This window comes from Oncorhynchus masou, chromosome 24 (genome assembly GCF_036934945.1).
Source record: "Oncorhynchus masou masou isolate Uvic2021 chromosome 24, UVic_Omas_1.1, whole genome shotgun sequence".
Classification (NCBI taxonomy): Eukaryota; Metazoa; Chordata; class Actinopteri; order Salmoniformes; family Salmonidae; genus Oncorhynchus; species Oncorhynchus masou.
Window position 1 is genome coordinate 106,005,896 of NC_088235.1, and position 12,776 is coordinate 106,018,671.

General features: G+C 49.7%; 1 protein-coding gene across 2 annotated transcripts in view; it reads right to left on the reverse strand.

The window, feature by feature from the left end:
- Positions 1-12,776, reverse strand: part of pde4dip (phosphodiesterase 4D interacting protein) — a 163,901-nt gene that overhangs the window by 43,860 nt on the left and 107,265 nt on the right. For both annotated transcript variants that reach the window (XM_064935988.1, XM_064935987.1), the window contains 6 exons: positions 10,703-10,881; positions 9,050-9,365; positions 8,725-8,914; positions 5,298-5,414; positions 4,704-5,193; positions 3,423-3,658 (listed from right to left, as the gene is read on the reverse strand). In XM_064935988.1, coding sequence (XP_064792060.1) covers positions 3,423-3,658; positions 4,704-5,193; positions 5,298-5,414; positions 8,725-8,914; positions 9,050-9,365; positions 10,703-10,881 — 1,528 coding nt within the window. The remainder of the gene's footprint in view (positions 1-3,422; positions 3,659-4,703; positions 5,194-5,297; positions 5,415-8,724; positions 8,915-9,049; positions 9,366-10,702; positions 10,882-12,776) is intronic.

A 12,776-nucleotide genomic window follows, 5' to 3' on the forward strand; every position in this document is an offset into this window, starting at 1 on the left:
CTGAATCCTGGCTTAGGAAGACCACCAAAAACTCTGAAATCTCCATACCTAACTACAACATTTTCAGACAAGATAGAACGGCCAAAGGGGGCGGTGTTGCAATCTACTGCAGAGATAACCTTCAGAGTTCTGCCCTACTATTCAGGTCTGTACCCAAACAATTTGAACTTCTACTTTTAAAAATCCACCTCTCTAAAAACAAGTCTCTCACCGTTGCCACTTGCAAAAGACCACCCTCTGCTCTGGACACCATATGTGAACTGATTGCCCCCCATCTATCTTCAGAGATCGTGCTGCTAGGTGACCTAAACTGGGATATGCTTAACACCACGGCCATCCTACAATCTAAGCTTGTTGCTCTCAGTCTCACACAAAATATCAATGAACTTACCAGGTACAACCCCAAAGCCGTAAACACGGGCACCCTCATAGATATCATCCTAACCAACTTGCCCTCTAAATACACCTCTGCTGTTTTCAACCAAGATCTCAGCTATCACTGCCTCATTGCCTGTATCAGTAATGGGTCAGCAGTCAAACGACCTCCACTCATCACTGTCAAACGCTCCCTGAAACACTTCAGCGAGCAGGCCTTTCTACATTTACATTTAAGTCATTTAGCAGACGCTCTTATCCAGAGCGACTTACAAATTGGTGAATTCACCTTCTGACATCAGTGGAACAGCCACTTTACAATAGTGCATCTAAATCATTTAAGGGGGGGTGAGAAGGATTGCTTTATCCTATCCTAGGTATTCCTTGAAGAGGTGGGGTTTCAGGTGTCTCCGGAAGGTGGTGATTGACTCCGCTGTCCTGGCGTCGTGAGGGAGTTTGTTCCACCATTGGGGGGCCAGAGCAGCGAACAGTTTTGACTGGGCTGAGCGGGAACTGTACTTCCTCAGTGGTAGGGAGGCGAGCAGGCCAGAGGTGGATGAACGCAGTGCCCTTGTTTGGGTGTAGGGCCTGATCAGAGCCTGGAGGTACTGCGGTGCCGTTCCCCTCACAGCTCCGTAGGCAAGCACCATGGTCTTGTAGCGGATGCGAGCTTCAACTGGAAGCCAGTGGAGAGAGCGGAGCCGGGGTATCCTGGAGTGATAATCGACCTGGCCGGGGTATCCTGGAGTGATATTAACCTCATCCCGTCAGTAGAGGAAGCCTGGTTATTCTTTAAAAATGCCATCCTCACCATCTTAAATAAGCATGTCCATTCAAAAAAATGTAGAACCAGGAACAGATATAGCCCTTGGTTCTTTCCAGACCTGATTGCCCTTAACCAGCACAAAAACATCCTGTGACGGTCTGCATTAGCATCGAATAGCCCCCGTGATATGTAACTTTTCAGGGAAGTTAGGAACAAATATACACAGGCAGTTGGAAAAGCCAAGGCTAGCTTTTTCAAACACAAATTCCTGCAACACAAACTCAAAAAAGTTCTAGGACACTGTAAAGTCCATGGAGAATAAGATCACCTCCTCCCAGCTGACTACTGCACTGAGGATAGGAAACTGTCACAACCGATAAATCCACTATAATTGAGAATTTCAATAAGCATTTTTCTACGGCTGGCCATGCTTTCCACCTACCCCTACGCCGGTCAACAGCACTGCACCCCCCACAGCAACTCACCCAAGCTTTCCCAATTTCTCCTTCTCCCAAATCCAGTCAGCTGATGTTCTGCAAGAGCTGCAAAATTTGGACCCCTATAAATCAGCCTGGCTAGACAATCTGGACCCTTTCTTTCTAAAATTATCTGCCTACATTTTTGCAACCCCTATTACTAGCCTGTTCAACCTCTCTTTCGTGTCGTCTGAGATTCACAAAGATTGGAAAGTAGCTGCGGTCATCCCCCTCTTCAAAAGGGAGACACTCTTGACCCAAACTGCTACAGATCTATATCTATCCTACCTTGCCTTTCTAAGGTCTTTGAAAGCCAAGTTAACAAACAGATTACTGACCATTTCGAATCCCACTGTATCTTCTCCACTATGCAATCTGGTTTCAGAGCTGGTCATGGGTGCACCTCAGCCACGCTCAAGGTCCTAAACGATATCATAAACTCCATCGATAAGAAACAATACTGTGCAGCCGTAGTCATTGATCTGGCCAAGGCTTTCGACTCTGTCAATCACCACATCCTCATCAGCAGACTCAACAGCCTCGGTTTCTCAAATGATTGCCTCGCCTGGTTCACCAACTACTTCTCAGATAGAGTTCAGTGTGTTAAATCATAGGGCCTGTTGTCCGGGCCTCTGGCAGTCTCTATGGGGGTGCCACAGGGTTCAATTCTTGGGCCAACTCTTTTCTCTGTATACATCAGTGATGTCGCTCTTGCTGCTGGTGACTCCACCTCTACGCAGTCGACACCATTCTGTATACTTCTGGCCCTTCTTTGGACACTGTGTTAACTACCCTCCAGACGAGCTTCAATGCCATACAACTCTCCTTCCGTAGCCTCCAACTGCTCTTAAATACAAGTAAAACGAAATGCATTCTCTTCACCGACACCTTCCCGCCCGCCCAGCATCACTACTCTGGACGGTTCTGCCTTAGAATATGTGGACAACTACAAATACATAGGTGTTTGGTTAGACTGTAAACTCTCCTTCCAGACTCACATCAAACATCTTCAATCCAAAGTTAAATCTAGAATTGGCTTCCTATTTCGCAACAAAGCATCCTTCACTCATGCCAAACATACCCTCGTAAAACTGACCATCCTACCGATCCTCAACTATGGCGATGTCATTTACAAAATAGCCTCCAACACCCTACTCAACAAACTGGATGCAGTCTATCACAGTGCCATCCGTTTTGTCACCAAAGCCCCATATACTACCCACCACTGCGACCTGTACACTCTCATTGGCTGGCCCTCGCTTCATACTCGTCGCCAAACCCACTGGTTCCAGGTCATCTACAAGACCCTGCTAGGTAAATGTATTTATTTTAAAATGTATTTATTTGATTTATTTTGCTCCTTTGCACCCCATTATTTCTACTTTGCACATTCTTCCACTGCAAATCTACCATTCCAGTGTTTTACTTGCTATATTGTATTTACTTTGCCACCATGGCCTTTCTTTTGCCTTTACCTTCCTTATCTCACCTCATTTGCTCACATCGTATATAGACTTGTTTATACTGTATTATTGACTGTATGTTTGTTTTACTCCATGTGTAACTCTGTGTCGTTGTATGTGTCGAACTACTTTGCTTTATCTTGGCCAGGTCGCAGTTGTAAATGAGAACTTGTTCTCAACTTGCCTACCTGGTTAAACAAAGGTAAAATTAAAATAAAATAAATAAAGAATATTAGGTAGCTGTAATCGTATGTGCATTGTGCCATTGTGTCCTTTTGTGTCCATTAAGTGCTATTTGTGTGCCATCGTGCATTTGTCATGTGTTTTCTCCTCTCCACTCACGTCCGCTGATCTTGGTGCTGACTCTCTGTGCCAGGGCGCTGCTCTGTGCCAGCTGTTCTCTGAAGCTCTGGCCCATGTAGTAGTCTATGTCGTTGGCACGAAGCAGCTCCTCGAAGGCCTTGGTGGTGTCACCCAGGTGCTGGGTCAAGATGTGGCACACCCCGCGCCCCTCACGCATCCTCTGGCGCAGGTGGGACAGTTCACGGGCCTGGGCCTGGATCAGAGTGTTAAACTTCCTACAAAGAGACAGACAGAGGTTGAAGGATGAGTCAACAGGAGGTGGTGGACTAGGTGTGGTGGACTAGGTGTGGTGGTGGTGGTGGACTAGGTGTGGTGGTGGTGGTGGACCAGGTGTGGTGGACTAGGCGTGGTGGTGGTGGTGGTGGACTAGGTGTGGTGATGGTGGTGGACCAGGTGTGGTGGTGGTGGTGGTGGAACAGGTGTGGTGGTGGCGGTGGACCAGGTGTGGTGGTGGCGGTGGACCAGGTGTGGTGGTGGTGGTGGTGGAACAGGTGAGGTGGACTAGATGTGGTGATGGTGGTTGTGGTGGACTATGTGTGGTGGACTAGGTGTTGTGGTGGTGGTGAACTATGTGTGGTGGTGGTTGTGGTGGTGGACTAGGTGTGGTGGTGGTGGACTAGGTGTGGTGGTGGTGGACTAGGTGTGGTGGTGGTGGACTAGGTGTGGTGGTGAACTATGTGTGGTGGTGGACTAGGTGTGGTGGTGGTGGACTAGGTGTGGTGGTGGTGGACTAGGTGTGGTGGTTGTGGACTAGGTATGGTGGACTCGGTGTGGTGGACTAGGAAATGTGGTGGTGGACTAGGTGTGGTGGTGGTTGTGGTGGACTAGGTGTGGTGGACTAGGTGTGGTGGTGATGGTGGACTAGGTGTGGTGGTGGTGGTGGTTGTGGTGGACAAGGTGTGGTGGACTAGGTGTTTTGGACCAGGAACGGTGGTGGTGGACTAGGTGTGATGGTGATGGTGGACTAGGTGTGGTGGTGGTGGACTAGGTGTGATGGTGATGGTGGACTAGGTGTGGTGATGTTGGACTAGGTGTGATGGTGGTGGTGGTGGTGGACTAGGTGTGGTGGTGATGGTGGTGGACTAGGTGTGGTGGTGCTGGTGGTGTTGGTGGTGGTGGTGGACTAGGTGTGGTGGTGGTGGTGGTGGTGATGGTGGACTAGGTGTGGTGGTGATGGTGGACTAGGTGTGGTGGTGGACTAGGTGTGGTGGTGGTGGTGGACCTAGGAGTGGTGGTGGTGGTGGTGGTGGCACTACTTACCCCGGCCCAGGCCAGCTGGTAGCCTTGCCCTCCTCGGTGGGCGTTGCGGTCCCTTTGCCCTTTCTCAGCTGGTCCTCCAGGGCTCCCACGCGGGACACCAGCTCCTGGAGGTCCTTGTCAGGTTTGGGGTGGCGTGGCGAGTGCCCCAGACCACCACCTGACGACTCCCAGCCCTCGTCCTCCTCTGGGCCGCTCTGTGAGGGCGAGGCATGGAACTGGACTCCCCAGTTGACCTTGCGGTGGATGGAGGGGCCAATGGAGAGTTCGCTGGAGGTGGAAAGAGAGCGCAGGCGGCCCTGGAGGCTCCGGATCACTGTCTGAGAGCGGGAGAGCTGGGAGCGAAGGTCCTCAACCAATCGCTGGAGAGATGTCATGTTGTCAGCCTCTGAGGTTGATGTTGGAGGACCGGCCTTCCCAGGATGCACAGTGCCTGACCACCACTGAGAGCCGCCGCAATCCAGAGACGTGCACATCTCTAGATCGTCAAACTCTGAGAGGAATAGAGGGGGATGTGGGTGAGACAGTACTTCAGTGTAAAGATGACCTGCAGGTGTTTGTAGTGCTAAGGACATAGCGTAATAGTAAATGCTGTACCTGGGCTGCTGGTCTCCTCCCTGTTAGCCTCATTCTCACTGCGGCCACACGTCTCATAACCCATATCCTGGAGATCCACCTGGACTTGCTTACTGTCCTGCTGCACTGATGTCTCTGCTGGAGGGACAGAGAGAGAGACAGGGACAGAGACAGGGACAGAGACAGGGACAGAGACAGAGAAAGCAAGAGAGAGACAGGGACAGAGACAGAGAGAGAGCGAGAGAGCAAGAGAGCGAGAGAGCGAGAGAGAGAGAGAGCGAGAGAGCGAGAGAGACAGAGAGCAAAAGCGAGAGAGAGAGAGAGAGAGAGAGCGAAAGCGAGAGAAAGAGAGAGAGATACATTAGAATAGTTATTGCATGTAGAATATGTGTGATAGACAGACAGGGTGTATGTGTGGTAAGGGTGTATGTGTGATGACGATGTATGTGTGATGAGGGTGTATGTGTGATGAGGATGTATGTGTGGTCAGGCTGTATGTGTGATGAGGGTGTATGTGGGATGAGGGTGTATGTGTGGTCAGGGTGTATGTGTGATGTCATGACATTGACCCGGGGGTAGGTTTATGACAGTCATAAATACCTCTCACCCCCTTTTTCCTCTCTCTACCCTACTGATGTTACATTTGCAAATCCCTTAGTTAACATAGAGATTCTGGGAACATCAGAAGATGAGGGTAAATTAACTATATTCTGGTAATCCAACCAATTGAACATATGCGGTGGTACTTCATGAATATGATGTCAGTTCGGTTGTCATCTGAGACATTCTCATCAATGATAAGATGACATAAACTCTACAGTGGAAAGTCTACACATCAGAGTTATCAGATTCACATGGAATTGTTGTTCAATTTAAATGTTTGAATGTGAAATTATTCGTGATGGGATGAAATGTGATTTTAGCTTCTAAAATGTGAGAATTCAGTTTTCATGAGTGAATTAGGCCCGACTGAGTGGCCTGCCCACGTGAAGAGACATAAGTTGTAAACTATGAAACACACCCTTTTTCTCCCTCCACTATATAAGCCCTTGACGACAATATAACCTCCTGTTCCGAGGATGTGAGGACGTCGGTCCGATGACAGAATGGTTCAGATAATAACTACAGAACGAAGCCAACATCAGCGTGAGCTTTGGTAGCGAATGGTATGTACTTTGAACTCTTATTCACAACAGAAGTGATACCTCCTAGCCGTTGAGTTAGCAACAGCAGCTGCAAACGAGGAAGGAAGGAACAGACAGAGTATCCCGTCTATCACACAACGACGTTACTACAACATATCCAATTGACCACCAGAGACATTCTTCAAAGGACAAAGAACTCGGTATGGCAACACGGGCTTCCATCTACCACCAACCTACCGAAGCGCAGCTCAGAGTAAATATTTATTGCATTTTCCTTTTCCAAATGGGCGGTAATTTAGAATGCATAAGATACTGTATTTACGATAGCACAGCTTCTTCCTTTGTCCCTCAGTCTTCCCGCTCTTTCACTCAAACCCAGACCCTTTTCTTTTGTGTAACCAGCCATCATATCTGTTCCACCCGCTAGGGATGTTTTCCTTTATGACGTCATTTGTAATCAAGGTATAATTCATTCTATGTTTATATAATTCTGTGTGATTAGTTAGGTATTTAGTAAATAAATAATTAAACCCAATTTTGTATTGCTGAATCGACTTGTTAGCCAGGGTTCGTCAAAGGTCAGAGGGTATGTGTGGTCAGGGGGTATGTGTGATGAGGGTGTATGTGTGATGAGGGTATATGTGTGGTCAGGGGGTATGTGTGATGAGGGTGTATGTGTGGTCAGGGGGTATCTGTGATCAGGGGGTATGTGTGATGAGGGGGTATGTGTGGTCAGGGGGTATGTGTGATGAGGGTGTATGTGTGGTCAGGGGGTATGTGTGGTCGGGGGTATGTGTGATGAGGGGGTATGTGTGATGAGGGTGTATGTGTGGTCAGGGGGTATCTGTGGTCAGGGGGTATGTGTCATGAGGGTGTATGTGTGGTCAGGGGGTATGTGTGATGAGGGTGTATGTGTGGTCAGGGGGTATCTGTGGTCAGGGGGTATGTGTGATGAGGGTGTATGTGTGGTCAGGGGGTATCTGTGGTCAGGGGGTATGTGTGGTGAGGGTGTATGTGTGGTCAGGGGGTATGTGTGATGAGGGTGTATGTGTGGTCAGGGGGTATCTGTGGTCAGGGGGTATGTGTGGTGAGGGTGTATGTGTGGTCAGGGGGTATGTGTGATGAGGGTGTATGTGTGGTCAGGGGGTATCTGTGGTCAGGGGGTATGTGTGGTGAGGGTGTATGTGTGGTCAGGGGGTATGTGTGATGAGGGTGTATGTGTGGTCAGGGGGTATATGTGGTCAGGGGGTATGTGTGATGAGGGTGTATGTGTGGTCAGGGGGTATCTGTGGTCAGGGGGTATCTGTGGTGAGGATGTATGTGTGGTCAGGGGGAATCTGTGGTCAGGGGGTATGTGTGGTGAGGGTGTATGTGTGGTCAGGGGGTATGTGTGATGAGGGTGTATGTGTGGTCAGGGGGTATCTGTGGTCAGGGGGTATGTGTGGTGAGGGTGTATGTGTGGTCAGGGGGTATGTGTGGTGAGGGTGTATGTGTGGTCAGGGGGTATGTGTGATGAGGGTGTATGTGTGGTCAGGGGGTATCTGTGGTCAGGGGGTATGTGTGATGAGGGTGTATGTGTGGTCAGGGGGTATGTGTGATGAGGGTGTATGTGTGGTCAGGGGGTATCTGTGGTCAGGGGGTATGTGTGGTGAGGGTGTATGTGTGGTCAGGGGGTATGTGTGATGAGGGTGTATGTGTGGTCAGGGGGTATGTGTGGTGAGGGTGTATGTGTGGTCAGGGGGTATGTGTGATGAGGGTGTATGTGTGGTCAGGGGGTATCTGTGGTCAGGGGGTATGTGTGATGAGGGTGTATGTGTGGTCAGGGGGTATCTGTGGTCAGGGGGTATGTGTGGTGAGGATGTATGTGTGGTCAGGGGGTATCTGTGGTGAGGATGTATGTGTGGTCAGGGGGTATGTGTGGTCAGGGGGTATGTGTGATGAGGGTGTATGTGTGGTCGGGGGGTATCTGTGGTCAGGGGTATCTGTGGTGAGGATGTATGTGTGGTCAGGGGGTATCTGTGGTCAGGGGGTATGTGTGATGAGGGTGTATGTGTGGTCAGGGGGTATCTGTGGTCAGGGGGTATCTGTGGTGAGGATGTATGTGTGGTCAGGGGGTATGTGTGGTGAGGATGTATGTGTGGTCAGGGGGTATGTGTGGTGAGGATGTATGTGTGGTCAGGGGGTATCTGTGGTCAGGGGGTATGTGTGATGAGAGTGTATGTGTGGTCAGGGGGTATCTGTGGTCAGGGGGTATCTGTGGTGAGGATGTATGTGTGGTCAGGGGGTATGTGTGGTTGACTCACTTAGTAGGTCTCTATAGTCTTTGAGCTGTTCAGCCTGGGCCTGCACCGTGGCCTCAGACACCATGAGTCTCTCCTTCAGCTCCTTGCTCTCTAGCTGCAGACGTACAGCCTTCTCAACCATCACTGTCTCTGTGGCGCTGTGCCGCCTGCCTCCAGCCTCTCTTCCTGCCTCCTCCTCATCATCCTCATCCTGCAACACAAGACCAGAGCAACGTCAGTGCTGTTTACATCCATGGAGATGCAGATATTAATTTCAGGCCTAAAAAACAGGTGATCTATCAATATACAGTATCACACATTATTAGTGTGTGGTGGCTCCCCCTACCTGTGTGGAGCAGGACAGCATGGCTCCCAGGTCCAGAGATACAGGCCTAGTGCAGTGTCTCCTCCCCAGGCCAGGGTCTCTCAGGGTGGGCCTGGGGGCACAGCACTTCCCCTGGGAAGGACAATCATCATCCCAGGCCTCCCACAGCTCAGACCCACACAGCTCCTCCTCCTCTTCCTCCTCATCCACCTCTTCTTCATCCTCTTCCTCTTCCTCCTGAAGCATCTGTTCATGCCTAAGGTCTGTCCCTGGCTGTCTCTCTGTCTGGTGAGACTTCAGCTCCTTATTTTCCATGCGTAGGGTGACGAGGGCTTTCCTGTGAGAAGGAGAACACAGACAAACCTCAGATGAAACCTCTCATGTCCACTGTTCCGGCCAGGGTGAAAACCACAGGCGTTTGTACACCTATATGCTGGACCTCTGTATACCAACGGAGGCTTCTCAGACAAGGAAGGGGAGGACCATTTACTTGGCTCATCGCGCTCTAGTGACTCCTTGTGGCGGGCCGGACGCCTGCAGGCTGACCTTGTCATCAGTTGAACAGTGTTTCCTCCGACACATTGGTGCAGCTGGCTTTCGGGTTAAGCAGGCGGGTGTTTTTTAAATTGAACCTTTATTTAACTAGGCAAGTCAGTTAAGAACAAATTCTTAATTACAATGACGGCCTACTCTGGCCAAATCCGGACGACGCTGGGGCAATTGTGCGCTGCCCTATGGGACTCCCTATCACAGCCGGATGTGATACAGCCTGGATTCAAACCAGGTACTATAGTGACACCTCTTGCACAGAGATGCAGTGACCACATGTTTCGGAGGACGCGTGACTTGACCTTCACCTCCCGAGTCCGTTGGGAGTTGCAGCGATGAGACAAGATCGAAAAAGGGGGTAAAAATGCAACAACAAAAAATATATCTAAATACTGAAACATTAGTTGTCCTTTTTAGATAAAACTACATAAAATATATGAAATACACTGTTTTGCTCATGAAGGTCTACAATAGCCTCAGCAGCACTCTGTAGAGTAGCATCATGGTGTAGCTGGGGGACAGATAGCTTCTGTCCTCCTCTGGGTACATTTACTTCAATACAAAACCTTCTTAAACGGGAGCAAATGGAACGAAACGGGGATAAACATACCTGAGTTTGTCCAATGGAAACTCTAATTTGCCACTGTTGGACTAATGATTACACCCTAGATCAGCTAGATGCAGGCCAGAGAGTGAACGTGTCACTGTCTGTCATGTTGATTACTCAAAATGTGTCTCTTGACCTGTGCACCTACATTGTAAACGTTCATTCACAGGCTAGGTTGTAGCAACCTCATTCAATTCAAGTATCATGTAGTAGCCTAACCCTATCGATGTTACATTGAACTGGGTGAATGGAAAATGAATGACAGTCATCCAATATGCTGTAATATAAATAAGACCATGTTCATAAGAAAGAATCCTCATCTTAAACGGCACAAGACCACCAAAATAGGCGGGAAAGATTTTAGATTGAGTCAATGTTTCCTTATATGAATGAAGGTACATTTGAATTCATTTCATCTCATTCATACAATTTAATTCACTTTCATTCATATACTGTATCTATATCATGTTTCATAACATGTGGTGTGTTCAGCCAGCTAGTTAGCGTGTTATCGGTACCTCATCTGGGACAGGGAGGAGAAGCCAGCCTTTTCCAGCTGAACCTTTAGTTCCTGCAGTTCTCTCTCCACCACCCTCTTCTGTTGCACCAGCTGCTTCACCTCCACCAGCCCCTGGCCCTCTCTCACAGGATCCTGGGATAGCTTCCCTTTCCCAGGTCCTCCATGAAGCTCTGCGTTCTGATTTGAGGAGACAGGAGAGAGAGATAGATGAGCGTGCAAGATCGCCACAGTATGTTGATAACTAAAATATGAGTGGGGGTTAGTAAACATTCAGTGTGATATGATTAGGACAAAACAAATCTACCACTATTTCAATATTCTAGGTTAGCTAAAGTATGGCGGCAGGTAGCCTAGTGGTTAGAGCATTGAGCCATTGACTGAAAGGTTGCTGGTTTGAAAACCCAAACTGATAAGGTTAGTTAGAAAGGGTTTGTCATGTCTTGTTATGTCTGTTCCTGTCCTTTCTCTTCACTCTCTCTCTCTGCTGGTCTTTTTAGGTTACCTTCTCTGTCTCTCATTCCTCAGCTGTTCTACATCTCCTCTAACTAGCTCATTCACTCGTTCCCACCTGTTCTCTCTTCCCCCTCTGATTAGGTCTCTATTTCTCTCTCTGTTCCTGCTACTTTCAGTGTCTGATTCTTGTTTGTGTTTTTTGATGCCAGAAGCAAGCTGTCGTCTCGTTTGCTTCCACCTTGTCCTGTCCTGTCGGAGTCTGCCTGGCAGGTGCATCCTGCACTATACTAACGTTCTTTTTGTTCCGCTGACAACATTGGAAGAGGATTTATGCCATTCCTGTTTTTTCATTAAAGAACTCTGTTTTCTGTTAAAACCGCTTTTGGGTCTTCACTCAAGTTCATAACAGAAGAATCAGACCAAGAATGGACCCAGCGGCTCCGGACCCTTTTCACTCCGCCGTCGAGATCCAGGGAGCGATGCTAGGCAGACACGAGGAGGAATTGTCTGCTGCTCAACATGCCGTTGAGACCCTGGCCGTCCAAGTCTCCGACCTCACAAGACAGGTTCACCAACTCCACCTCGATCCACCGCCCACTTCCAGGGTTTCCGAGTCTCCGGAGCCCAGGATCAACAACCCGCCGTGTTACTCTGGGGAGCCCACTGAGTGCCGCTCATTCCTCACTCAGTGTGATGTGGTGTTCTCTCTCCAGCCCAACACTTACTCCAGGAGCGCAGCCCGCATCGCCTACGTCATTTCTCTCCTTACCGGACGGGCGCGTGAGTGGGGCACGGCAGTCTGGGAGGCGAGGGCTGAGTGTATTAACCAGTATCAGGACTTTAAGGAGGAGATGATACGGGTTTTTGACCGTTCTGTTTTTGGCGAGGAGGCTTCCAGGGCCCTGTCTTCCCTATGTCAGGGGAATCGATCCATAACGGATTATTCTATTGAGTTTCGCACTCTCGCTGCCTCTAGTGACTGGAACGAGCCGGCTTTGCTCGCTCGTTTTCTGGAGGGTCTCCTCGTCGAGGTTAAGGATGAGATCCTCTCCCGGGAGGTTCCTTCCAGTCTGGACTCCTTAATAGCTCTCGCTATTCGCATAGAGCGACGGTTTGATCTTCGTCGCCGAGCTCGTGGAAAGGAGCTCGCGTTCTCCGTTGCTCCCCTCTCCACATCACTGCCACCTGCCGCATCACTGCCACCCTCCTCCGCCGGCTCGGATGCTGAGCCTATGCAGCTGGGGGGTATCCGCATCTCGGCCAAGGAGAGGGAACGGAGAATCACCAATCGCCTCTGTCTCTACTGCGGCTCTCCGCTGGTCATTTTGTCACCTCATGTCCAGTAAAAGCCAGAGCTCATCAGTAAGAGGAGGGCTACTGGTGAGCGCATCTACTCAGGCCTCTCCTTCTGGATCACGCACTACCTTTCCGGTCCATCTCCGCTGGCCCGGTTCATCTGCTTCCTGCAGTGCCCTGATAGACTCTGGGGCGGAGGGCTGTTTTATGGACGAGACCTGGGCTCGGGAACATGACATTCCTCTCAGACAGTTAGGGGAGCCCACGGCCTTGTTCGCTTTAGATGGTAGTTCTCTCCCCAAGATTCAGCGTGAGACGCTGCC